This window comes from Mucor velutinosus, assembly GCF_035048745.1.
Source record: "Mucor velutinosus strain NIH1002 chromosome Unknown tig00001571, whole genome shotgun sequence".
Lineage (NCBI taxonomy): Eukaryota > Fungi > Mucoromycota > Mucoromycetes > Mucorales > Mucoraceae > Mucor > Mucor velutinosus.
This window is the reverse complement of record NW_027041911.1, coordinates 207,705-232,558: the sequence shown is the minus strand read 5'-3', so window position 1 is coordinate 232,558 and position 24,854 is coordinate 207,705. Positions and strand designations below refer to the sequence as shown.

General features: G+C 41.1%; 9 protein-coding genes across 9 annotated transcripts; 3 read left to right on the top strand and 6 right to left on the bottom strand.

Moving 5' to 3' along the window:
• Positions 1-748: 748 nt before the first annotated feature.
• Positions 749-2,989, top strand: ATC70_012990 (uncharacterized protein; the record flags this gene model as incomplete). Its single annotated transcript, XM_064832158.1, has 1 exon — positions 749-2,989. One exon carries the CDS (start codon positions 749-751, stop codon positions 2,987-2,989), a length of 2,241 nt encoding a protein of 746 aa, XP_064679861.1.
• Positions 2,990-3,237: 248 nt separating this feature from the next.
• On the top strand, positions 3,238-4,472 carry ATC70_012989 (uncharacterized protein; the record flags this gene model as incomplete). The annotated part of the gene is made up of 4 exons (XM_064832157.1): positions 3,238-3,598; positions 3,675-3,716; positions 3,774-3,796; positions 3,855-4,472. The coding sequence occupies 4 exons, from the start codon at positions 3,238-3,240 to the stop codon at positions 4,470-4,472; spliced, it is 1,044 nt and encodes a 347-aa protein (XP_064679860.1).
• A 123-nt stretch (positions 4,473-4,595) lies between these two features.
• On the top strand, positions 4,596-5,124 carry ATC70_012988 (uncharacterized protein; the record flags this gene model as incomplete). The annotated part of the gene is made up of 4 exons (XM_064832156.1): positions 4,596-4,624; positions 4,683-4,811; positions 4,871-4,916; positions 4,984-5,124. 4 exons carry the CDS (start codon positions 4,596-4,598, stop codon positions 5,122-5,124), a joined length of 345 nt encoding a protein of 114 aa, XP_064679859.1.
• Positions 5,125-8,023: 2,899 nt separating this feature from the next.
• On the bottom strand, positions 8,024-12,602 carry ATC70_012987 (uncharacterized protein; the record flags this gene model as incomplete). Its single annotated transcript, XM_064832155.1, has 6 exons — positions 8,024-8,173; positions 8,254-11,593; positions 11,654-12,021; positions 12,080-12,156; positions 12,239-12,329; positions 12,399-12,602. The coding sequence occupies 6 exons, from the start codon at positions 12,600-12,602 to the stop codon at positions 8,024-8,026; spliced, it is 4,230 nt and encodes a 1,409-aa protein (XP_064679858.1).
• A 798-nt stretch (positions 12,603-13,400) lies between these two features.
• ATC70_012986 (uncharacterized protein) lies at positions 13,401-13,871 on the bottom strand (the record flags this gene model as incomplete). Its single annotated transcript, XM_064832154.1, has 1 exon — positions 13,401-13,871. One exon carries the CDS (start codon positions 13,869-13,871, stop codon positions 13,401-13,403), a length of 471 nt encoding a protein of 156 aa, XP_064679857.1.
• A 2,474-nt stretch (positions 13,872-16,345) lies between these two features.
• On the bottom strand, positions 16,346-16,771 carry ATC70_012985 (uncharacterized protein; the record flags this gene model as incomplete). The annotated part of the gene is made up of 1 exon (XM_064832153.1): positions 16,346-16,771. One exon carries the CDS (start codon positions 16,769-16,771, stop codon positions 16,346-16,348), a length of 426 nt encoding a protein of 141 aa, XP_064679856.1.
• Positions 16,772-17,745: 974 nt separating this feature from the next.
• ATC70_012984 (uncharacterized protein) lies at positions 17,746-18,282 on the bottom strand (the record flags this gene model as incomplete). Its single annotated transcript, XM_064832152.1, has 3 exons — positions 17,746-17,792; positions 17,853-17,884; positions 17,948-18,282. The coding sequence occupies 3 exons, from the start codon at positions 18,280-18,282 to the stop codon at positions 17,746-17,748; spliced, it is 414 nt and encodes a 137-aa protein (XP_064679855.1).
• Positions 18,283-18,611: 329 nt separating this feature from the next.
• Positions 18,612-19,042, bottom strand: ATC70_012983 (uncharacterized protein; the record flags this gene model as incomplete). The annotated part of the gene is made up of 2 exons (XM_064832151.1): positions 18,612-18,681; positions 18,750-19,042. 2 exons carry the CDS (start codon positions 19,040-19,042, stop codon positions 18,612-18,614), a joined length of 363 nt encoding a protein of 120 aa, XP_064679854.1.
• A 5,210-nt stretch (positions 19,043-24,252) lies between these two features.
• On the bottom strand, positions 24,253-24,810 carry SSN2_3 (mediator of RNA polymerase II transcription subunit 13; the record flags this gene model as incomplete). Its single annotated transcript, XM_064832150.1, has 2 exons — positions 24,253-24,527; positions 24,588-24,810. 2 exons carry the CDS (start codon positions 24,808-24,810, stop codon positions 24,253-24,255), a joined length of 498 nt encoding a protein of 165 aa, XP_064679853.1.
• Between the last annotated feature and the right edge of the window lie 44 nt (positions 24,811-24,854).

Below are 24,854 nucleotides of genomic sequence, written 5' to 3'. Positions count from 1 at the left end.
GAAATGAGACTAAATGTGATTCTGTATTTAGGGATCAATTCTTAAAATTTAACAAATTCAGAGAGACGCTTTTTCTACATCATCAGTTCTACACATATCCGTTCAACTTGATTCAAAATAAAATAAAGTAAAATAAAAACAGGCAACGGCAAATGTTTGATTTAGACGAAAAGTAAATGGATACAAGTGTGAACGAGCATGTATAAAGTTCTCCACAATGCAAGATGATCAATGCATATTTCTTTTCGGAACATCTGTGAATGAATAATGCATATACAGAGACATCAAGTGGTATACACCCGTATGATATGCTTTATGCCCTCAAAGGCTCAATTGAAATCCACTCGGAAAAAGGCTCATGATCTTTGTGTTGTTCGTTGTATTTTGCTGATTTGTTTTGAATGATATGATCTGAAAGGAGTGGGAAAAAGAATCCCCAGCTTTTACGTTACATGGAAGCAAGTAGAGTTAGGCCAATAAGAGCTTAGCGACTCATTGAGTCACTGTCAGTTCAAGCATTTTGTGGTCGGATTTGTAAATTGACAGGCAATCAAGACGCCTGAGTCACTGATACAACCTGTGCCAACTTGGTAAGATTGACCAATGATTTCATCAATCTCATTGAGTCAGGATAAATGCAAACATTTACTTTATAACAACCTGCAAGTAGACGAACGAGAGAATTTTCTTGTTTCTTTAACTTGTTTCTTACATTTCTTTCTCAAAAAAATAACCCCCTATATACAAAATGTCTCGCACTCTCTATGATAAAGTCTGGGATGATCATGTCATTGATCAACAAGAAGATGGTACTTGCTTGATCTATATCGACCGACATCTGGTGCATGAAGTCACTAGTCCTCAAGCTTTCGAAGGTCTTCGTAATGCCAATCGTCCTGTACGTCGTCCTGATTGTACTCTTGCTACTGTCGATCACAACATTCCTACTACAACAAGAAAGAACTTCAAAAATATCACCACTTTTATCAAGGAAACTGATTCAAGAACTCAATGTGAGACGCTTGAGCAAAATATTGAAGCCTTTGGTCTGACGTATTTCGGCATGGAGGATAGTCGTCAAGGTATTGTGCATGTTATTGGCCCTGAGCAAGGTTTCACTCTCCCAGGAACCACTGTTGTATGTGGTGATTCACATACATCCACACACGGTGCTTTTGGTGCTCTTGCTTTTGGTATTGGTACATCCGAAGTAGAGCATGTACTTGCTACTCAAACTCTCTTACAAAAGAAATCAAAGAACATGCGTATCCGTGTTCAAGGTAAAGCTCTTCCCGGCGTCACATCCAAGGATATCGTTCTTCACATCATTGGTGTTATTGGTACCGCTGGTGGTACCGGTTGTGTTATTGAATTCTGTGGTGATACCATTGCTGCTCTATCCATGGAATCAAGAATGTCCATTTGTAACATGTCCATTGAAGCAGGCGCTCGTGCTGGTATGGTAGCTCCTGATGAAGTAACCTTTGAATACCTTCGTGATAAACCTCTTGCTCCCAAGGGCGCTGATTGGGATCGTGCTGTCAAATACTGGAAGTCTCTCAGCTCTGATGCCGACGCTAAATACGATATCAACGTAGAAATTGACGCTGCCGACATTGCTCCCACTCTTACCTGGGGTACAAGTCCTCAAGATGTGGTTCCCATCACTGGCTCGACTCCTGATCCTGCCAAGATTGAGGATCCCATTCGTCGTTCTGCTGTCCAACGTGCTCTTGATTACATTGGTATTGCTCCCAATACGCCTATGGAAGGTGTCAAGGTGGATAAGGTATTCATCGGTAGTTGTACAAATTCCCGTATTGAGGATCTTCGTGCTGCTGCTGCTGTTGTGAAGGGTAAGCGTGCTGCTGAGTGGGTGGATGCCATGGTGGTACCTGGTTCAGGTTTGGTGAAGCGTCAAGCTGAACGTGAAGGTTTGGACAAGATCTTTACTGATGCTGGTTTTGATTGGAGAGAAGCCGGCTGTTCCATGTGTCTCGGTATGAACCCTGATCAATTGAAGCCTGGAGAACGTTGTGCATCTACATCCAACCGTAATTTCGAAGGTCGTCAAGGTGCTGGTGGTCGCACTCACCTTGTGAGTCCTGCCATGGCTGCTGCCGCTGGTATCAAAGGTTGTCTCACGGATGTACGTAACATGGAAGTCTCTGAAATCCCTGGTACTCCCAAGCAAAGCCCTCGTCAAGAAGTTGTTGCTGAATTCGAGTCTGAGGAGGAGGATGTCGATTCCAGTTCTGTTGATTCTGCCGCTGTAGCTACACCTCCTAGTACCGGTGAATCTGCTGGCATGCCCAAGTTCACTACTCTCAAGGGTTATGCTGCTCCTCTTGATATTTCCAATGTCGATACTGATATGATTATTCCCAAGCAATTCCTCAAGACCATCAAGCGCACTGGTCTTGGTAGTGCTCTTTTCTATGCTCTTCGTTTTGACCCTGCTACCGGTGCTGAGAACCCTGACTTTGTCCTCAACCAAGAACCCTATCGTCAAGCACGTACCTTGGTCTGCACTGGTCCCAACTTTGGCTGTGGTAGTTCTCGTGAACATGCTCCTTGGGCCTTTAATGATTTTGGTATTCGTTGTATCCTTGCTCCCAGCTTTGCTGATATCTTCTACAACAACTGCTTCAAGAACGGTATGCTCCCTATTGTCCTTCCTCAGGATCAATTAGAAGCCATTGCTGCTGAAGCCAAGAAGGGATCTGAAGTCGAAGTGGACCTTATCAACCAAGTGATTCGTTATGCTGGTCATGAGGTGCCTTTTGAGGTGGAGGCTTTCCGTAAGCACTGTCTCGTCAATGGCTTTGATGACATTGGGTTGACCATGCAAAAGGCTGACAAGATTGCTGATTTCGAGGTGAAGCGTACTGAAACATGGCCTTGGTTGAACGGAAAGGGCTACAAAGGAAAGGCCACTAAAATCTCCATCAACGGTGAAGGTCAAAAGAAGGCCAAGCTCGATTGGTAAATTTATATAATAAAACATTTTATTGTAGCTCTATTTTTGTTCTCCCTAATTTTGACCTCTTATTCATTACTGTTACAAACATTCATTTCTAAATAAACTGCATTTCCTCTCCTTGTACAATCACCTACAAACACTGCTTGCCAAGTAATCACGTTTGTGTGCCTGATTCATACCAATAGTCGTGTGACAGACAAACACCGAAAACCCAAATTTCTCGATTGCGAGCTCGTTTCTTCTTTCAACAAAACATGACGCTTTTCAATACTAGCGTTGTTGCAGGATACCTGAGTCTTCTCCCGCTAATTATACTATACACAGATGGCTATATAGAAAAGACGCTCATCTACTTGCATGCCCTTGGAATCACTTGCATTTTGTACATTCTAGTGAACTCGACAACAGACGATACAACAACAACAGCTAGTGCAGATGGAAATGAGATTTACGGCCTAAGACATTTGCTCTTCAATCTGGAGCTGCCTCCCAAAACTCTTTGGTTTAACATGGGCTTGTGGAGCAAGAAAAACATGAGTTTTCCCGAGGCTTGTGAGAACCTAGTTCATGCAGTTGCAGACAAAATGGACATCAATCCAAATGCGTCAGTATTAGGTAAGTAAATCTATAGAACAGTCAAGGCATTTCTCCCCTAGTGGGTGAGCGACAATTCATTCGAGCCATTGTATAGATGTTGGTTTTGGATGTGGTGACTCGTGTCTCTTATTAGCCGGTAGATAGCAAAGCATCATAAAGAAAAGCAATAGCAAGCACTAATCACAAGCTATAGATAAATATAAATCCAAGGTTACGGTAAGGAAGGCTGACATATATCAATTAGAGCACTGTGCTGATATTTCACATAATATAGGGTATTACGAATGAATTGTCGCAATGGAAGATTGCAAACGAGCGGTTGACAAGCTCACAATGGAAGCAAAACATTACACTCTTACATGGATCAGCAGACGACCTCGATCAGATATTGCCATCCACAAGCACGTTTGATTATATCACAAGCATCGATTCAGCCTATCATTACAATACTCGCTGGCACTTTTTGGAGAAGGCTTTCAAAAGACTCAATCTGCATGGTTCTATTGGACTGTACGATCTAGCCATTGAAGCCGATTTTCTACACAACGCATCTCCAATGCAAAAGAATATCTTTAAATTCGTGTGCGATACAGTGCATATACCTATCCAAAATCTGGTTACGGTTGAAGAGTACGAGGAGCGTCTGGAAGATATTGGCTATGAGGATGTGCAGATTGAGCAGCTGGAAAGACACCTCGTATTTGGTGGATTATCTCGTTCATTTGATCAACAGTACACTACAGCAATGAAGTATGGCATTGGTGTCAGTCTTTCAAATAGAATCTTTTTAAAAGTGTCAAGTTTCTTGTTTGGCTTGTTGGGATCAAAGCCCTGGCTAGTGCCTATCATTGTAAAGGGTGTCAAACAACATGAGGATGGTGATGGACCATGATCCACCACCGCAGCTTCAATTCGTGACTCTTTCAACCTCTTCTGTTCATTTATCATCCTGAACCAAAAATAAAAAAAAAAAGCTTCAACACTCTTTAACTTCCAGCATTTTCATTCTTTCATTATGGCTACATTCAAATACTGTTTAGAATGGTAAAAAGCTACATGTATTCAACCCGAAGCGAGGAGTGACATATTGACATTTCGATAGCAACAACTTATTATACCCCAGAGAAGATAAAAACGAAAGAAAACTCATGTTTGCTTGTCGCAATTGTGAATATCAAGAACAAGCTGAAAACGTGTGTGTCTATCGTCATGAAATTGTGCACGCTCCTTCGTATGTATTTCATTGATATTCTATCTCAACCTGACTGATGACTAATCTCGCTAAAACAGTGAACAAACCATGATGCTGGCAGATTTGAGTACTGATCCTACTCTTGTAAGTGTTGTGTTTGATGAATTCCGTAGTAAGCAAACGATGCGAGCTCATTTTTTTTTGCTGACAGCCTAGAGCCAATGTTCAATGTGCAAAATGTGGTCATCCAGAAGCTGTATTCTTCCAGTCATCCTCGAGACGTGCAGATGCAAAAATGACACTATTTTATGTGTGTGGTAATAGAGGTTGTGGACATAGATGGGTTGATTAAGTTGTATAATAAAAAGGTGGAGTGTTGCATGGCACTTGTTATTTGGTTATACGGTAGAGATGATGGGATTGTGGATGGTGCGCTTTGAATGGCAGTCTGGAGAGATATGGATAAGCGTAATACAGCATACATCCATGTTGCGTTATCGACAGAAATCCTAGCATTGAGGCGAGGGGAGGACAGTGTCTGAGCAATGAACATGTCAATTGAATCCACCAAGTCATGCTTCATATAGATCTATGCACAGTGCTCTGCAATTTATGCCTTGATGGCTGAAGATTGTCGATCCACGAGTTCAACTATTTGATTGAATAGTAAGTGGTAAGGTGATCTGGATTTAGCGCTATGAACTTGATATTAGGGTGAGCTAACATAATTTTAGGGAACCTTCCTTGAATCCTACTAATCATACTGTAATCCATTTTTTTTAACCTACTACCCTCACGCGAAAACCCTCCATAACTGCACATTTGAGTCTTCTACGATGCTACACACCTGTATTGATGTAAATAAGTCGAATAAGAGCAGACAACACACTTGCATTACCTCTTACCACGCTAAAAATTCAAAGCACAGCAAAATTTGGTTGCATTGAACCATTATTTCTCGTGTTAGTAGAGGCCATTTTAGATCGCCGGAACAGTACCAAATAATCTCTTTCATCTAGCACTAACTTGTTGACACCTTTGCTCAACTTTTTTGGGATCGCCAAAAATCGACGAAAATCCACGAGGTATCCCCTTATGGTTTTCATCAAAAATCAAAAAATCGCGTTTTTGTCCTTCAAAATGAAGACTCTTACTATGGCATGTATTAAATCAAAATGAACTCTCATTTCATATTCTTTAGTATTGCTCAGTAAGCTCAATCTAAACATTTCTTGTAATTGGTATCATCGGATGTGTATTGAAAAGTACTTTATAAAACAGTTAGGAACCATGTCATATAGTCGGATGCCCAAAAATAGATCAAACAAGTCGAAAATTAATTAAACTTAACCAATCGAGACGACGTATAAACAATCGGCGTTTAAACCAGTTTCGACTGACAATCTCAATGCCATGGTTCTCCTAAGCGTAATCGATGCTGTTGGAAGCTTATAAGAAGACGAAGATTATAAGCCAAAAGCGTACTTTAGCTCAGCCTTTCCCTATTTTTTTTTGTATTCAATGTGCACTTTCTATAGCTGGCGGATTTAGTCGTTGCGAATTAGGCACTCAAATGCAAAGCTTAATGAGGAAGGCAAAATTGACACCCTCTTCATCGAGCTGCATATAATACCTAAAGACTAAGCCCTATTCTGCTTTAAATCTGATAATTTTACGGAAATGATAGTGCCATAAAAATATAAAGCTTTTGGAGGAGATAAACGCTTTCATTTTATGCGTGCAATGTCAAGACTTCAAACTGTTTTGAGGAATTGAAAGCCTGAGGTCCTGTAGTATAACAGGAGAGCTACATTAGATATACTAACTAAATGTTGATTGAAACGTTTGAGAACGTTGCATCATCAATCGCTGCTGGTTGCAATCAAAGATCTCGTATGTTGCTATAATTGATTTTCATAATGCAATGATTTTAGCGGAGCAATGTTGCAAGATGATATTGAAAGAGCGTTTGCCAATGGTAGCACATTCTTGGGCCTTATGGTCAGGTTCAGATGGTTATGAACGTTTTGCAAGGTCTTCTTGGTTATTCTGGCTCTCCTTCATTTCTGACTTGGGTTCGTAGTCCTAGTTCCAGGGGTCTATCTCACATCTAGCAACAATTTTCTTCTTTACGTTTCTTCCAAGGAAGAATGTAGATGAAAGGGAATAAGGCGCCACTGAAGGGGTGTATCATTTGTCGCTACCATTTATACATTACAAGACTGCTCAAACCAGCTTGCTGTATCGCCTAAAACTTGAGAGGTAGGGCTAGAAGGAGAATTCACAGCTGGACTGGCCCGTTAGGTCGCTCTCACTGCTAGGAAGCAGCGCCGACAATTTACGGTCTTGTAAGTCTGTGTCAGGTACCAATGTAGGCATACCTTGTCGCATATCCATCGACAGTAATCTGGAGCTCAATATCACTCTGCCACGGCATCGGTGCGGTTCTCTGCCAGGCTTCTGATCCCAAACATTAGGGTATAGGGTGGTTGTGTGGTTCCTTTCATCAGGAGCTGCAAGAGTCCCTTTTCACAGCCTTTTTCCATAGTTTGGCTGGGAAGAAGAAGAGTGTCAAAGGTGTCGCCTTTTTAGTACCCCAAAACCAGGTGACATGCTGCATGATCATTCCTCCAAGAAGAGTAGTAGGTTCTTCAGTGAAGGGTTGCCAACAAAGGTAGGTGTCTTTTTTTTTTGGAATCAACTGTATTTCACCTTCTCGAGATTGATTCTGTTAGCATCAGGACATGATATGCTTTGATCAACCAAGAAAAAATACATTTTCTTTCTGAGCATTATTTCAATAAAGCTTTTTATTTTGCGCATCTGTTGAAATAGCGTGCCATTATTTATTGATTTTGCGTTAGGTGTTGGATATAGGATGGGAGGTTTAGAACCATCTGTCCAAAGTCTCTATTAAAGTGCGGTGGCCATCATCACTGCTGTATTTTGTCAGAGTTGTTTAGCAAATCAATTCCTTGGGATAAAACAAAGCAAACCAAAGCTGATCATTGCTATCTAGTACCTAATAAAGTGAACTAATCCACCACAGCAATCGATTGCTCTGCCATTTTAACATACGACAAGGCAACATCTCAGCATCATAAACTACAGAAATGAAGCTTTTATTGTGATTTCATAAAATCATGTTTTGAAAATTGTGTTTATACATAAAAAGGTGTGGAGAGTGAGTGTAAATGTGGGTGAGAGAGAGAGAGTGTGTGTGTGTGAGTTTTGGTGCTGAAAGAGTAACTCTAGTATCTGTGGGGGTTGTTGCTCATATTTCGTCGCTTTTGCTTTTGCGCTTCAGCTTGTTGAATATGTTTGAAGCCATTGATAAGGTCATCTACTTGAGCGTAAGACACATCACGCAAACGATAGCCATCAGGCAGGACTCTGACAACCTAGATAGTTTGAGAATATTGTTAGTTACCAACTCGGCAACGCTCCCCCCCCCCCCATCCAACTCTATAAATATACATACCCAACGCATAGGAGGACCACGAATGCTCAGTTTGAAGCCCAAATCAAAGTAACCGGGCTTTTCACTTTGACAGAAACCATAAGCAGACATCTTGGGATTCGCTTGCGTTAAAGCAGTTAGATGCTCATTCAAAGCACGCGTACCACCGGGCTGATATTTAGGATGAGACATGAGCTCTTCCACTTTACGAGCTACTGCTTCCACATAAGTAACAATCAGTTCATCCAAGTCCTCGAAAGTTTGATTTCCAATTCGAAGTCTGACAGGTGCATGTGGATCATCCTTGTTCTTAACTTCCACAACGTCCAAATGTTGGTACACATCTTCATCTACCTTCCAAGTAATAGCAATGTGATCAAAGCCATGCGAGGATGGACGAATGACGAGATCACCGCGCTGACGGCTGGCCAAGAACTCTTCTGCTTCCATGTGGTTGAAAGGTCTAAACAAGGGATGCTTAATGACACGGGTAGAACGCGCTTGCTTGCGACGGCTGCTGCGATGTTGTTCGCGCTCTTTGGTCTCTTCAACGTGGCCATAGTAAGGGTCCAGTGGTAACTTGCGAAGTTCATAATCGGAGCCAGGTTTGGTATCAGATGCCTTGCTTGACAGATCCACCATAAATTTGTCACGATCAATACGAAGCACTTTGCAGTTGATAGTCTGTCCCACTTGCAACACATCACCCACATTCATGATGCGCTCATCTGAAGCATTTTCGACATAGATCATACCTTCAAGACCAGAATCCAGTACACAGTTGGCAATTTTGCCGCGAGTAGCAACCACCATGGCAGGTATGATGAAGCCTTCGCTCAATGTTTGACGTGTCTCACCAGTGACCATAATGAAGGTCTCTTCAGTTGTAGGACGGCTGTAACGGTGGCGACGGTCATGGTAGGGACCTTGGAGTTCTAGTTTGATGTGTTCCAAAATTTGGCGCTTGGGAGCATTGTATTGCTTGCGCAAAACGACAGCATAATCATCCAAAATCAAGTCGTTGAGCTTGTCGGGGTATTCTTTGATGACTCGCGTAACAACAGCTACCTTGGAGTCATAGTCGTCCATTTCATCTTCGTCAATTTCCAGAGCATCAGCAGCCATCTTGCGAGCCAACTCGTAGTCTTGTGGATGGATACGTGTATCATCCAAAATGTCAGCACCGTCAATGTCACGAATACGGAGGTAGCTAGCACAGTTCATGAAGGTGTTGGCAGGCGTCAATTTACGTAGCACCAGGGCAGTGCGACTCTCCAACTCACCCGTGGCTTCGATCTTCTTGAGAATGCTCTGCGATTTACGAGGGCCAAAGCCACAAACATACTGCAAAGCATTGGCATGATAGGTGCTGGTGATGGCAGCATTGATATCGAAACCCAAGTCGTTGACGACACTGATGAGAGCGCGTTCCAAGTAAAAGAAGAGCGTATCTTCAGGCACCAAGTATTGCAGATCATGGTGATGGATAGCCAGCAAATCACGGCCCAAACCAACATACTCCAACACGGGACTTTGCAGGCGACGCGCCAGCGAAATACAGTAGCGCATGGTTTCCGAGTAATCACTAAACTCCTCTTGAGCACGACGCGAGTTTTTGTACAAACGAGAGGCTTCATCATCCACCACAACCATATCCATGCGAGAAATGCCATTGTGTTCGTGCGACTGGTTGATTTCACTGAGCATGGTCTGCATATGTTTAATAACACGACGCGTCTCTGCATTGTAGCCAGCTACACCAAGCACATTGGCCTTTTTGGATTTGATGAAATCAGACATCTCCTTCCAGTAGCGCTCATCCTTGAGATTGGGCACTTCAATTTGATCCAGGACTTTACCACGTTGATTCACAAAGATGGCTACCACAGGGTCCTTGACCGATCCGTTACCAGAAGACACAGTGACAACACGAGGCAAGGGGCTCTTGAAGTGAGATTCAGCGCCACGGAAGGGGCCCACGTTGATCTTGCTGTACAGGTTTTCAAAGGAGGCTTGACAGATAAACTCCTGTGCTTCGATTCTCAGCTTCTCTCGCACATATTTGCTCATCAATGGCATCAAATGTTCCTTGAGGGCTTGCTCAATGATCTCCCTACGCTGATCGTTCCATTGTTGAGCAGTGTCGCTGTAGGCATCTGAGACGTAAAAGGTGGCAATACGATTAAACCAAGCAGGGTAGTCGGCAATGCTGATGGTGATGGTCAACAGGTTGTCAGCCTCACCCTTGAGGATGTGGAGAAATTGGCCGTCTTTAAACTCGGTAATGGGCTTTTCAGTCAGGAATTTGAAGGGATGCATGGGATGCAGTTCGTCAATGACAGAGTACCCCTTTTCAGTGGGCTTTACGGTAACAGTAGCAAACGACTCCCAGTCTTTGCGCATGGCTTTTCTGACTTGGGGGTCAAATGACATTTCTTGGGCCAGCACAGAGCGCACAGCCTTCAACACACGCATGGGGTCGGGAAAGTTGGAGTCGACATAGAGCTCAGCCTCCACAATGGGGTCCACGGAGAGATCATCGGGAGTATGACGCAAATTGCCTTCCATGTAGTTGGTACCAAACTCCTTGGCAGAGATACCAAAGCGTGGCAGACACTCGCCAATCTTGGAGGTCTGGCTCAGCTCGTACAAGGACTTGTTCATAGGACGTTTGGGGCCACGCGTTTGCTGTTGCATGAGGTTGATCTTGTCACTGAATTTCAGGTTGATGTAATCTGTCAGATCAGTGACCTCCTCCACCTTCTCCACACGATCCAGCATGGTCTCTACATAACCGTCGACAATTTGGCATTTGGCGATGAATTCCTTGAGTGCGTTGCGACGATCCATGAAACTATGGTACTTGAAATCCAAATCGTAAATCTCCCATAGATCCTTCTCTGTCAGAATCTCCTTGCTGATGCCTGTCACTTTATCCACCTCTGTAAAGTAATCACGACGATGGTCCTTGATGTGAGGTACTTCCAAAAACTCGCGTGTAAAGAAACTGACGACATGAGCAACGGCAGCCATAAATTGATCCGTGGGCTGTTCTTCTCCGCGCTGACGAGCCATGATGCGGGAAATCCAAGCGCCTTCTTCCTGCACTTGATCGTTGGTTGCTTGCTCAAATGTCTTGTTGGTGAGTCCTTCATAGCGCATTTGCAGACGTTCAGGTACATCACGCAGACGAATTTCCTCGTCTTCTTCTGTCATCATACGTTCAGCAAGCTCACTGGGCTCAAAGATATCTGCCAACTGAGGCTCACGCTCCTTGGCTGCTTCCGTCTCTTCATCGTCGTATTGGGCCCATTCGTACTCTGCACCGTCGCCAAAAATATCATACATGTCTACAAGAACACTATATCGTAATATGAGTCAGTCGCACAATCATCTAGGCAATTGGTAGAAAATAACCCACTCTTCGCTGATGCCTTCTGGCAAAATATCCATCATATCCTTGTTGGCCTTTCCACGTCTTCCACGATCATCATCATAACCACGAGGCTGACTTCTCTCACCCAGCGTTTCGTTCAAATCATCCTCATCGTCTTCATCAGCAATGAAATCTCCCATATCGTCATAAGCATCGCGATGTCTATATCTTGCTCTATCATCGTAATCTTCAGCATAATCATCACGACTACGACGATGGCTATCACGGGAAAGCTCTTGTTCTGCCTCTTCTGCTGCCATGTCATCATCGTCAGAAAAGATATTGTCAACGCCCTTGGATGGTTTCTCGTAAGATTGTTCTTCACGACCACGCTTGAGACGCTTCAACTTGGGCTATAAGAGTATGTTATCTCACAATGTTGCAACTGTATACACAAAGGGAAATACGCACGCCTGTAGATCGGTTCAGTTTGATGCCCGTGTTTTCTTCCAGCAAGTCCAAATCTTCTTCGTCCAAATCTTCATCATCTATGTAGTTGCAATGTGTGTGTGAGTCAAAGCGTGTCAGTCTCTGTCTCTTTGCATGCTGAATATAGAAACCGCTATTTACAATCTTCGACCTTCTTTCTCTTTTTGCGGCGAACAGCTACTTCATCTGAGGCATCTGACTCTTCATCATCGACAATGAAGCCCTCTGCTACCTAGAGAATCGTAACAAGAGAGATTCAGATACGCTGTTATATACACTTGTTTAGTGGTGATGAATTTACTTTTCGAGCTTCTTCCTCGTCCTCTTCTTCCTCCTCTTCATCTTCATCGTCGTCGTCATCATCGTCGTCGTCTGCAATGTTGTTACCTTTGCGAGATGAATAGCCAATATCCTCGCCCTCTTCATCGTCATCAGAGCGATGAGAGATGCTGTTGTCCTCGTCTTGATCGTACAAGTTGGAATCTTCGTCGTCACTTCTTGACATTATTTACACTATAAGAAAATGTGTTAAAACACGAGACTTCTCATTGTTTGGTTTATGTGCTAGGGTTGTCGCTAGTGCTGCTGCGGATATCATGTAGAAAATACTAACACTATTTCAATAAGATATAGAAGCAAAGAGAGAGAGAAAAAGAGAGAAAAAAAAAATAGCTCAGTTTTGATTCCTGGAAGCATGCCCTCAAATAATTCTTGCTACACCACACTTCTGATGTTGAATGCTGCCTGCCGTCCTTGAATTCAAATGGTTCAAAGCCTTCCCTTTCTTTTAGTTAATCAAGTCACTTTTGACACATTTGGTCTCTTTACCCAATGCAAATCAATCAGCAATCCCATCTTGAAAAGCGAATTGAAATGAACAACATCTAGCAATATCTAGCTTGATCTAAGAAGCCTCGCTCAAACGACGCCTCGACGAGTTGAAAAGGATTCAAAAGACCCAAATCATGGCAATTTTAGCAAATCCATAAAAATGTTCTTTATTCACATGCACAAATCATAGAAACAATTGAAAGAGGGAGATGTATAAGGATAAACATAGTTGTTGAAAAGAGGGAGAATGCGAACCATGGGTAGGGCGGGTAAAATGTTCATTTGCTTACTCCCCCCCCCCCTCCATGTTGAGATAAAAGGAGTGATGGCGAATATAATTGAGTGAGGGGGGCGGGGACACACAGAGGAAGGTCAACAGGCCAGAAATAGTGATAGGAGGAGATTAAGGCATGCTAAGTGTATATATATATATATGTACAGAGGGTATGGAATAAAGAGAGAAAGAGTGAAATTAAACAGCACAACCAGGTGTTAGACTTAATCGAACTGTTCTTTGAGGCTGTTCAAAGATCAATGACTCCAATGCTCTTGCTTTGGGTGATTTAGGACAGCATGCTTCTGGATAGTCTTCCTCTTCCGCAATATAATGAGATGTCATGTTTGAATTTTGATCCATGCTGGCGACTGATCCAGCAGCCATAGTATGGCCCGTTGATGACGATGATGAGGACGAGGAGCATGTGGATGTAGAAGAATCTCTACGTTTCCATAGTAATGCTAATGAAGAGACAGAGACAACTTGGTTTCGTCGATGGCGCTGCTGATGATGTGTATGGGTGTTGTCTTCCATGCTGGGTCTGACACTGTTGCATTGCTCAGCGCTATGCGACATCCTTCGTACTTGGCTGAATGTTGCAGTAGTGTTTAAAAAGACTTTTTCATCTTCACTGAGAAACGGAATGTGGACGGACTTGTTGGACATGCTTTATTTGGTTGTAGATGAAAATGTATAAGGAAAAAGAAGAAGATCGCCCAGAAACAGCTCGAGTATTTATATACAACGTTGCATGAATATCACGCAAATAGAGCTCACGCGAAAAGTTTCGTCATGAAATGTTACTAAACCTTAAATGATGCCTTGTTGTTTGATAATAAAGATGAATAAAGCTTGTATCGGGCTCCCTGTAAGCCCCCTTTTATGAATCTATAATGTACTTCCCCTATATCCTTTATAATGGCTTCGCTCCCTTTTTTCAAATGGATTCAACCGGTTTTTCCTTGATCTTTGATGGCATCTCAAAATGTTTGATCCACAATAATGATATGTTTATATAAATAATAGGCAAAGTTTATATGAGTTCAATGGTAAGTAATAGAGTAGTAAGACGAACGATTTTGACCAATTTAGGTTGGAATTCTAAACAGTAATTAATTATTTTAGGCTGATGTGTATAACACTCTGTACACTCATTCCATGGTAGTAACTATGATGCAAACATGAGCCTAAAACATCAGTCTAGTTTTAATGAATGTGATCTGAGGCGTTATCTTTGTCTCTAGATGGGTTTGTATTTCGACTTGGCATCAATTAACATCATTTGCCATCATGATGATGCTTTTTTTAATATAATGTTGAGGAAACAACCATTGCAGTGTGTTTGAAAGGGGGGGCATGTACCAAGTCTATAATAACCCAAATCACATCAAAAATTATATGATTTACACTTGAATCCAAAAACAAATGGCAACGCCAAAGTTGGCGCAACAAATGAGCATTGTTTCAATTTACTTGGGCGAAAATGTTTTTTAGATAAAATCAACATCAAATGTTTTTTGTTTTTCGTTGTTTGTAGATCAATTTCGTCTGATTTGCATTGAGAAGAAAAAAAAACCCTTAGTAATTTATCGATTTCAAGTCAGATCATCATCTCTTCCCCCCCCCCCCGTCAAAAATAGCCATCCTGCATGATTTTAGTCGAGATTTCTCAAATTGAGATCATCTTGACGGGTACTGTACGCATTTATATCATAGATAAACAGTCGTGTAGTATAATGAACAATGCTCGAATGACATGGCAAGTCTTCTCGTAACTGAATACATGGGACCTGACAAGTGAAATGTACATGGGAGACGGATAACGCCTAATATTATTATAACATGGCAAGGAAAGCCCTGGGGTTGGCAGGTAATTTCCAGCATGTATAAACAATTATCAGGTATCTGCTATGCTAATACGGCGTAATGTGCATTGAATTGCCAAAGATTGACAGTTTCATCTGACTCCAAGTGATACCTAGCCAAGTACTCAACTTTCCATTCTAATGGCATCGTGATTTGGTGTCGAGTTACAATGAAAAACACGCGCAAGTGGTAACCACCCTTTTGAGAGCATGTAGGGATTAATTATTGTGTCCTACAGAAACAGCATATTGGATGTAGTTGATACCACCATCCATGATATCTCTCTGGTTCAACTTATATGACGAGTACAGAATCCCGTTGCATGACTCTTGATCTGGTTACTAGATTACACACGTCTCTTCACCATCTCAAAGCGAGCTGTCCTCGTGTAGTTACAAGAGCTGCTATAGGATACATTGCTCGCCATTCATGGATAAGCTGTTCATCAACAACGGCGTATAGATGCTTATAAGAGAGCTATGAATTGAGCGCTGTATGGAAAAAGAGAAATGTCTAAAACCGCTCCGTTCATATACTGTATTCCCGTTTTACTACATTTATATTCGCTGATAAAATTATAACATTCGGATCAAGTTTTGGTTTACCCTGAACCTCAAAACATGGATATATCCAGAGTGGCGGGGAGACAGGGGAGGAGAGAAGAGGGGTTTAACAAAAGCTATTAACCGCAGCACACCATCATGATTTGGCAATCCAGTGATATCAACTAGATAGCTCTGTACTTTTACCACTATTATTTCATGAGGTTAGTGAAACGCAATTGCAGCAGCAACTTGCATGTTTATATTTGTCAGCACTTTGATAAATAACAAACAATCAAGTGCATAAAGTATGAGGTTTGCAATGGATTTGAAATTCAATCATAGTCAAGCTACCTTTGCAATGAATTCCAACTGCCAAGAGAGGGCCAACGCTTACATGTCATGATGAAATCTAATTAGATTGATTTTGGTTTCACATTTGAATATATACAGGAGAGCCTATAGATCGTGTAGACTAATGCATTCCCGCGCCCATCTTTACATTCATTTATGCTTCATCATCAAATGTATGGGGGGGAACTGATATCCCGGATGCATTATTTACTGGAACCTTTTTTTTGGTTTGGGTATTGCAATATGTATATATGTGTATTTATTTACATGTACTTGAAAAGCTAGGGGTTATCCTGATTCAGCGAAAGCGAGAGGGAAGAGGCGTTTATACAATGCGAGTGTTAAGAGTATGTGGCATATTGGTATATACAAAGTAATTTAGACTGCACAACGTGGAGTCAAGCTTAGTCGCACTGTTCTTTGTGGTTGTTCGAAAATAAGCGACTCCAATTCTCTTGCTTTGGGTGATTGCGGGGGAAAGTAGTCATCCTCAGCCAGGGACGACGGACATGTAGAAGACAAGTCCATGGATGAAGAAGATGATGAAGCCAAGGACGATGTAGAAGAGCCTCTTCTCTTGAATAAAAAGGACGATAATGAAGAAACAGAAACGACTTGATGTCGCTTGTTATGGCTGAGGCGATTGCTCTCTAGACTTGGTCGATGATGGCTGCTGCTGCTAGATGGGTCCACCAGGGATTGATTCGACATTCTTCTGTACTGACTAAATGTTGCTGTGGTGTTTAAAAAGATTTGTTCATCTTGACTTAGAAATGGAATGTGGATTTCTTTTTGAAGTGTCATATTGTTTGTATGTGTGTGTATAATGGAAGAAAGAGAAGATGAAAAAAAAACGAGAGAGAGAACAGAACGCTGGTCTTTCTTTTTATATCTTTTTATCCAGGACGCATTGGTCCTGCGACCAGAATTAAGAAACTTAAGGTTTAGCGACAAGATGGGATAATTCAAATCCGAAAAGCACAAGAATGACGAAAACAACGGCTCATAGAAGAATAGACCAGCACGGCATTATCAATGATTGCGCAAGTGCTCCGCATCCTCCTTTTTATTTGACGAATTTAAGCTTGATATATTCCAGATATCATGTTGTGTTGCACCAACTTGTCATATTCGCAACAATAAAGCAGCCGTGTGTCACTGTAACCATGCTTCCTTCAATGTTTTCAGCGTACGGTGCACGGATAGTGTTGCTGTTGTGTTGCAACCTGACATTGGAAAATCACAAGAAATGAGAGAAAAAAAAGGACGCTTGATGATTGTTCTTTTGCCGTGGAAGCTTCCCGCTGGAGAACTTTACCATGAAGATGGAATAGCAGGTTTTAACCTTATGATGGGCGGTAGGACGGCGCTTGTAAGTAGGTCTATCTTGGCCAATAATACGTGCAGTGATCGTATGATCCCTCTTCACACACTTGCTGAGGTATCTCATATTTCCACGATGTGATGGCGTGCTTAAGGCTTGTTTCCCTAGTTCAAATGGATAGGATCTCTAGAAAGAGGTGTGGCCTCCTTACAGCAGTGCATGACATGCAGGTCTTTTCTTTCATTACATGTACGTTACTTGGAACAATCAATTTTAATTTTAGTTTGCCTCTAGCAACATGTACATCATTCATCCATTTTGTATGTAATATAGTAACTTCTTCTCCTTGAATATACCCCCAAAAACAAGTGCTTGATTTGATTCGACATTTATTTATAAAAGAACGACTTGGAATTAAGTATAGTAGACATTATTAAAGGTACACAAGAGAGTTTTATCTTCTAGCACATTGACAGCCAGAGTAACAGTAAGTGCTTGGTCCTATCATGTAGCGTGGTTAGTATATGACAATTATTTTTCCTGATCTAAAGATGTGCTTACCATATCGAACGGTGCAGTCTGAATTGGTTCGACTATGAAACGAAATGCGATCAGTTAGTGTCACTCTCGTATCCTACATGCATGCACACATTTACCAGTTACAACTGCTATTGTAGCTGTAATAGCTTCTTTGTGTTAAACCGACAGCTAAACCAACGATCAATCCGATCAGGATACAACAGCAGATGAATGAGCAGAGTCGCCTCTTCATGCCTAGCTTTCTGTTTTTGGGTGGAGCATAGAATTGTGTAAATCGTTGGCCCATACTAGCTGGTTGATTGTTAGTAGGTGGTGGGGGTGCGTACTCAGTTTGAGGAGGTGGTGGTTGATAGTAAGTTTGACCGGCAGGTGCTCCACCCTGATAAGCGGGTGGTGGTGGTTGGGCGTTGCCTGTATAGTAGTTGGCGTTGTTGTTTTCTGTCATTCCCATTTAAATTTTTATACTAAATTTCTAAATGATGGCCAAAAGAAAAAAAAAAAAAAAAAAAAAAGATGAATATCAGAATGGCTGCAACATGTCAATCATGTCTTGATTTTTCATTATGGTATCGTTTCATCCTTCCGAAACCCATCATCTACATCAAGACATCTCCAATCACTGTAAAATACATACATCTGTTTCGGTGCAAATTGATCAGATCAAGAAATCAAAGATGATATATAAAAAGAAAAAGAGATAGAAAGAGAGAGAGAGAGAGAGAGAGAGAGAGAGAGAAGAGATCATCAAGTTTTATACATGCTTTATTTCTGTTTTCTGATCTAGATCAAAAACACCAAATACGCCAATACGACAATGGCCGCTAACTGAGATGACTTCATCATGAATAATCTGTTTTTAATTTGGGTGATTTCAATACAACATGATGATGCTATACAACTCGCAATGAGGAAACTTACCTTGATGCATCATTACTTGTGGTAGTCGCAGTGGTAGAGGAAGTAGCTGTGGTTTGCTTTGGAAACGTGGTTATGGTAGATACTTCTGTCACTGTCATGGTAACAGCTGGCAAAATTGCATTCGTATTGTCGCTCTCAGCTGCAGTGGTTGTAGCAAGAGTAGGGGGAGGGGTATCAGCGATAGGTGTCACAAAGCTGATGCTGTTGGTATTGATATCATCATTGAATTGCGCAGTAGTCATTACCAAGAACAAGGCATTGATGATGAACAAAATGGTACCTTTCATTATCATGGTCTTTTTTTTGGGGTGCAAGACGATGAAAAAAAGAAAAATATTGAATCCCTCGCCTTGGTTTATATATGCAATTGATGCGGCATGACATTTCGGCTTTTGAGGCTGTACCATGATATAGCACGGCATTGCATATGCAACCATAGTGGCCTTATTGGTAGTAATAGCGATAGTATAAACACATCCAGATTTCGATTTTTTTATTTTTTTTTCCTTTGCCGTTTTGCCCACTATATCACTACTCGACCGTAAAGGCAAACCAGGCTCCATGATTTAAGCTCGCGCTCAGCAAAAGACATATCGTCATTGTGTATTTTCATTATATATATACTGCAAAGCATTCAAAATATAAAGAATTGAGTACCATGCAAGGTGAATAAACCATCGGCAAAGCCGGCATTGGAGAGAGGGGTTTAAAGGAGGTGCATTTATCAAGAGCATAATGCATCTATTTCGACATTTGACAACATTGACCTATGAGGTGGTTTTACCGTAAGCAAAATAAAGGTGAAAAACCATGACAACGAAGCATCTCTAACCCAACATTTAGTAATATTAATCTTAATGAGGGTTTTACCGTAGCGAAGCGAAGGTGCAAAACCATAGTATTCAACAAGCAGCAAATTCGGCTTTTCGTTTCCATTTTATTAATAAGCTTACCACCAACAACATAACGCATCAAAATTTGCATGAATTAGCTTTACCACCAGAATCAATATGCCTCCTATTCGAATCAAAAGTTGCACAGGCTACGGAACTACCCTTTCAGTAAGCTACAGCTACCAAACATGAGATTCATGCCGTATAAATAAAAGCTATAAAGCAATGCATAACCAAATTTGACAGCTTCCAAGCCTTCATATCTTGGCATGTAGGTCTTTCTGAGTCACCGGAATGACACCAAACAATTGTACTCGAGTAGTCATAACTTCCTGACACCTTTGCTCAACTTTTTTGGGGACCCAAAAAACATAGCCAAAAAGCGACTCGAAACCATGAGGTATCCCTCATGATTTTCATCGAAATTCAAACCTTCGTGTTTTTCACATTGAAAAGGAAGACTTTTACTATGGTATACGAGCCTTTCAGCACTTCGGGTGGTTTCCTGACCTACGCTTCGCTTCGGTGGAAACCAACCTACGTTCAAACGGCTCGTTACTATGGTATATATTAGTTCAAAATGTGTCTCTCGACTCAAAGCAACTTCTGAAACCACTTTTATCAGGTCTTCATATGCAAAATTTCGACATTTCGGCCAAAAACCTTACTTCATATTTTGTGGAGTTGCTCAATAAGTTCATTCAGGACATCTATTACAGTTAGCACCATTGGAAGCGCCTTGAAACGTACTTCAAGAATGTATTAGGAAGCATAGGGTGATCATCGCAGCTTATATAGTCGAATATCCCAAAGTAAATTAAAGAGGTCGAAAAGAGACAATATCTGTCCAATCTTGGACAGAAAAAAAAACTGAGTATGAATAGTTTTGACTTGGGGGGGGGGAGGCGGCGAGCAGCGCTACTGCTGGCTGGTCGAAATACCTTTCTGATGATGACAATGATGCTTGCGATACTGATTAAATGGGAATCATAGAATTGAAGGAATAGTTGCTTAGCCCTGATCCTATTTTTTTCTTGAGATTTTTCCTGATAAAGCTGTGTTTGCAATGGCAATATCTCAAAAACGTTGATGTAGGTCTTGCACAAGTTCTGTATTTGTGCATGACCAGCTTTATGTCGCCATCTTATTAAGAGCATCAGTAGCAGCGAATGGCGCGGCAATTCTACCATCAGAAAATGGAGATTGTGATCTACAATGCTGCATAAACCTTGAATTTTCTTTCACATCGTCTCAATAATAGGCTTCGTTTGATATCAGTGTAAGCAAAAAGGACACTGAGGGAGATACCTCTCCTCCTCCCGGCTCTAATATAACCTTTCTTTTACTAACTAATAAGTGGTTGTTTAAAATTTACTTGATACACCAAAATGCTATAATATATGATTTAAAATATCTTTGGCGAGAGCCCGCAGGGCAACGCCAACATCGAGCGTAGCGAGATAGATCGGCTAATAAGTAAATACAGGACTTGCATAAATTCTACAGCGACTTTTTTTGAGATATTGCCATTGCAAACACAGCTTTATCAGGAAAAAATCTCAAGAAAAAAATAGGATCAGGGCTAAGCAACTATTCCTTCAATTCTATGATTCCCATTTAATCAGTATCGCAAGCATCATTGTCATCATCAGAAAGGTATTTCGACCAGCCAGCAGTAGCGCTGCTCGCCGCCTCCCCCCCCCCCAAGTCAAAACTATTCATACTCAGTTTTTTTTTCTGTCCAAGATTGGACAGATATTGTCTCTTTTCGACCTCTTTAATTTACTTTGGGATATTCGACTATATAAGCTGCGATGATCACCCTATGCTTCCTAATACATTCTTGAAGTACGTTTCAAGGCGCTTCCAATGGTGCTAACTGTAATAGATGTCCTGAATAAACTTATTGAGCAATTCCACAAAATATGAAGGTTTTTGGCCAAAATGTCGAAATTTTGCATATGAAGACCTGATAAAAGTGGTTTCAGAAGTTGCTTTGAGTCGAGAGACACATTTTGAACTAATATATACCATAGTAAAAATCTTCATTTTCAAGATGAAAAACGCGATCGTTTGAATTTCGATGGAAACCATGAGGGATACCTCGTGGTTTTTGATCGACTTTTGGCGATCCCAAAAAAAAGTTGAGCAAAGGTGTCAGTAAGTTGGTGCTGTTCTGGCGCTCTAAAGCGCCTTACAACACGAGAAATCTCTGATTAAATGCACTTGATTTTCGGTGTCATTTACAGGTTTTTGTGTATTAAGAGCTAATGCCGATATGCTGCCTACTTGGATAGGCGTTATTTCCAATGGTACAAATGTGGGACCTCCTAGAGGAGTCAGGTCTTTTGTGGCTGGCCATTCGTAGAAAAGTTCCAGAAATAATAGACGATTGAAAAGCAATTTACGAGTGGGATTTGATCCAGCTTTATTGTTGCATCAATGATTCAAGATAACCACAATTCAGATGAACTTAATTTTTGTACAAGGCTCAAAAATAGGCACACTTTTGTTATGAATTTGATACTGCCATAAATGACTTGGCTGCTTAGTTTGGTACCAGCAATGGATACTATGCCACTCTTTTTGTACTGTTCAACTTTTAAAGCATATACAAAAGCATCAGTATTGAAGAGGAACAGGGTGAATCAGCTGTACTTATTTTTTCGTGAAAATACAGCAATGGAGCACTATGTAGAGCAAGTAGAATGCCATGGACATTGCTACTCAATATTGGCTCAATAAGGCACATTTCGTTGAAACGAGTCTGACGTATATGCTCCCCTTGTATCTGCTGCAATAATTGCCCAAACTGGAAGCTCTCTTGGTAAACTCTATTGACATCGCAGATCAGGACATGCCTGCGTTGAACCTATCTAGACTCAAAAGCAAGTGGAAATCCCCAAATAGCCAATAGTTTTTCTGAAATTGTTCTGTCTGTCTGCCCTCTGTTGAAGCTTTTGACACGCGTTTGAAGCTTGATCCAACATACAATCAAGCTCGTGTTGTTTTGAACCTGAAGGATCATTTGCAGATATCGAAAGTCGTTTGATTTGGTCTGCCAAAGACATGCAACAAATCTCTTTTTGAATAACGATCCAAGACAGCCAAAATATTGGAACTCGATGACAGACGAAAGAAAAACGCGGCCCATTATATTTATATATTGGTTCGCATTGTGTGTAGTGGGGCTAAAAGAAAGCATTACATCCTGATCCATGTCCATTGGAATCCGAGAGCAAAAATAAGCATCAGAAAGGAAAGCGCTGATTATATTATCCATTGAGTATGTTATATTTTGATAGTTGGTTTTGAAGACGTTGCGAACTTTTTTCAATTCTCGTAATAAACTTGCAATGGTAAAGCACAAAGTTGCATTGGTTTTTCATCAAGCATTGGATTCTCGAGTCTCACCTATGATGTCGATGATGATATGGCCAGCATACACTAATGATTCACTGAGGCCATATGCAATATGGACCTCTTCTCGTTTCCAGCTTTGGATTTGACGTTCAGGACTGCACATGCCAATAAATTTTTTTGGCACTTGAGAGATTCCACCATCTTCGATGATAGACTGTTTATCATTCCATCCTGGAAAAGAGCAGACACGAAAAAATTTCTTGAAAAAATTTATTCGGCCTGGTTCAGAGAGATATATAAAGGGTAGGAAATGTGGCATCTACTCTCTTTTTCTTTCATTCCATTCTTTGGTAAACAACAAGCATTTTTGGTAAGTACAACGCTCTATTCAACAAGAAATCATCTGGATTCTCTTTGCGAGTATGAGTTTCTTTTTCTGTTTAAAGGATGATACAGGCATTTGACTTTAGTCGTTATGACTATGACGAAAAACCCCTAGCTACCTTATAATAACTTCTGAAAACAAAAAAAGAAACTTGTATTCCAATTTGATGAAAGATTTCAATCATTTATTTGAACTTTTTTTTTTTTATTAATTCAACTTCTTTTCTTACAGATTTCTCTATTGGGTCTTCATAAATCTATTGTTCATTCCATTTTTATAATAAACATTTTGATTCACATTTAAAATATACTTGTCTTGATTGTGTGGCTTTTAATCTAAATGTCATGGCGTCTGCTTTGAAAGCTTCGTTTGTAGATTTTCCCTTGTCTCGACCAATGTAGATGTGTTGGGTGCCGAAACATGAAAGATTTGTCTTGCTGTACTAGTTTCATTGGCCTGCTTTGTCCAAAAATCGACACAAGTGCCATGTTGAATGCTTCTATTTGAATGGCCCATCAACTTTACCTTTTCATCTGACCTTGGATTCATGACACGCTATCTTGTTTAAGAATGATGCCTAGCATTCAGGATACATCTTTTGTAATAGTGTTGTCTGGCCATCGCAAACACCATACACTTAGATGATACGTGTTGACTCATGCTTGTTGCAGTCATATTGGCCATAGAGATCACTCAAATGCCAGGAACAGCAACTGTCAAACAAAAGAGACATCTTGATGAAATTCAAAAAACTGAGAAAATGTAATTTTTTATTGTTGTAAGAAAACAAACAAATAGATGAATAGTTTTTTCTTGTATTTTTTATAAGGGGTTAAGGGAGATATACATTTTAAAAGAGAATTTAAGCAGACTCTTCCTTCTTCTCCTCAGTGGCAGCCTCGGCCTTATCCTCAACCTCAGCCTTATCGAAGCTCTCAACCAAATCAGGGATCTCATCATCATCAGCACCGGCAGCTTCACCACCTTGAGCTTGTTGGAAAGATTCAGCAAGCTTCTTGAGGGCAGCCATGGAATCAGGACCCAATTGGTTCAAGATACCAGGGATGAGTTCAGCCAATTCCTTCTCGGTGGAACGACCGTGGATGGCAAAAGTGTTGGCATTGGCAGCAGCGGAAACTATGATTTGATGTCAATGGTCGATGCTTCATGTTTGCATAAACATGCAATATAACTTACCACGAGGGTTGGCAAAGTGAATGACCTTACCGTCATCCTTGAACATGTTGACCTCATCAACACCAGCAATAGGTTGAACGTTCAACTTGGTGAGGGCAGCAGAGAGCTTACGGTCATCACCGGAACCAGCCTTGTTAACAGTCTTCTTGACCTTACGACGGGGAGTACCCTTACCACCAATACGGACTTGAGCTTGGAGCTTTTGGAGTTTGTCAGCGTTCATTTTATTTTATAAGCTAAAACAGTGTAGAAAAATGTGTAAGTGAT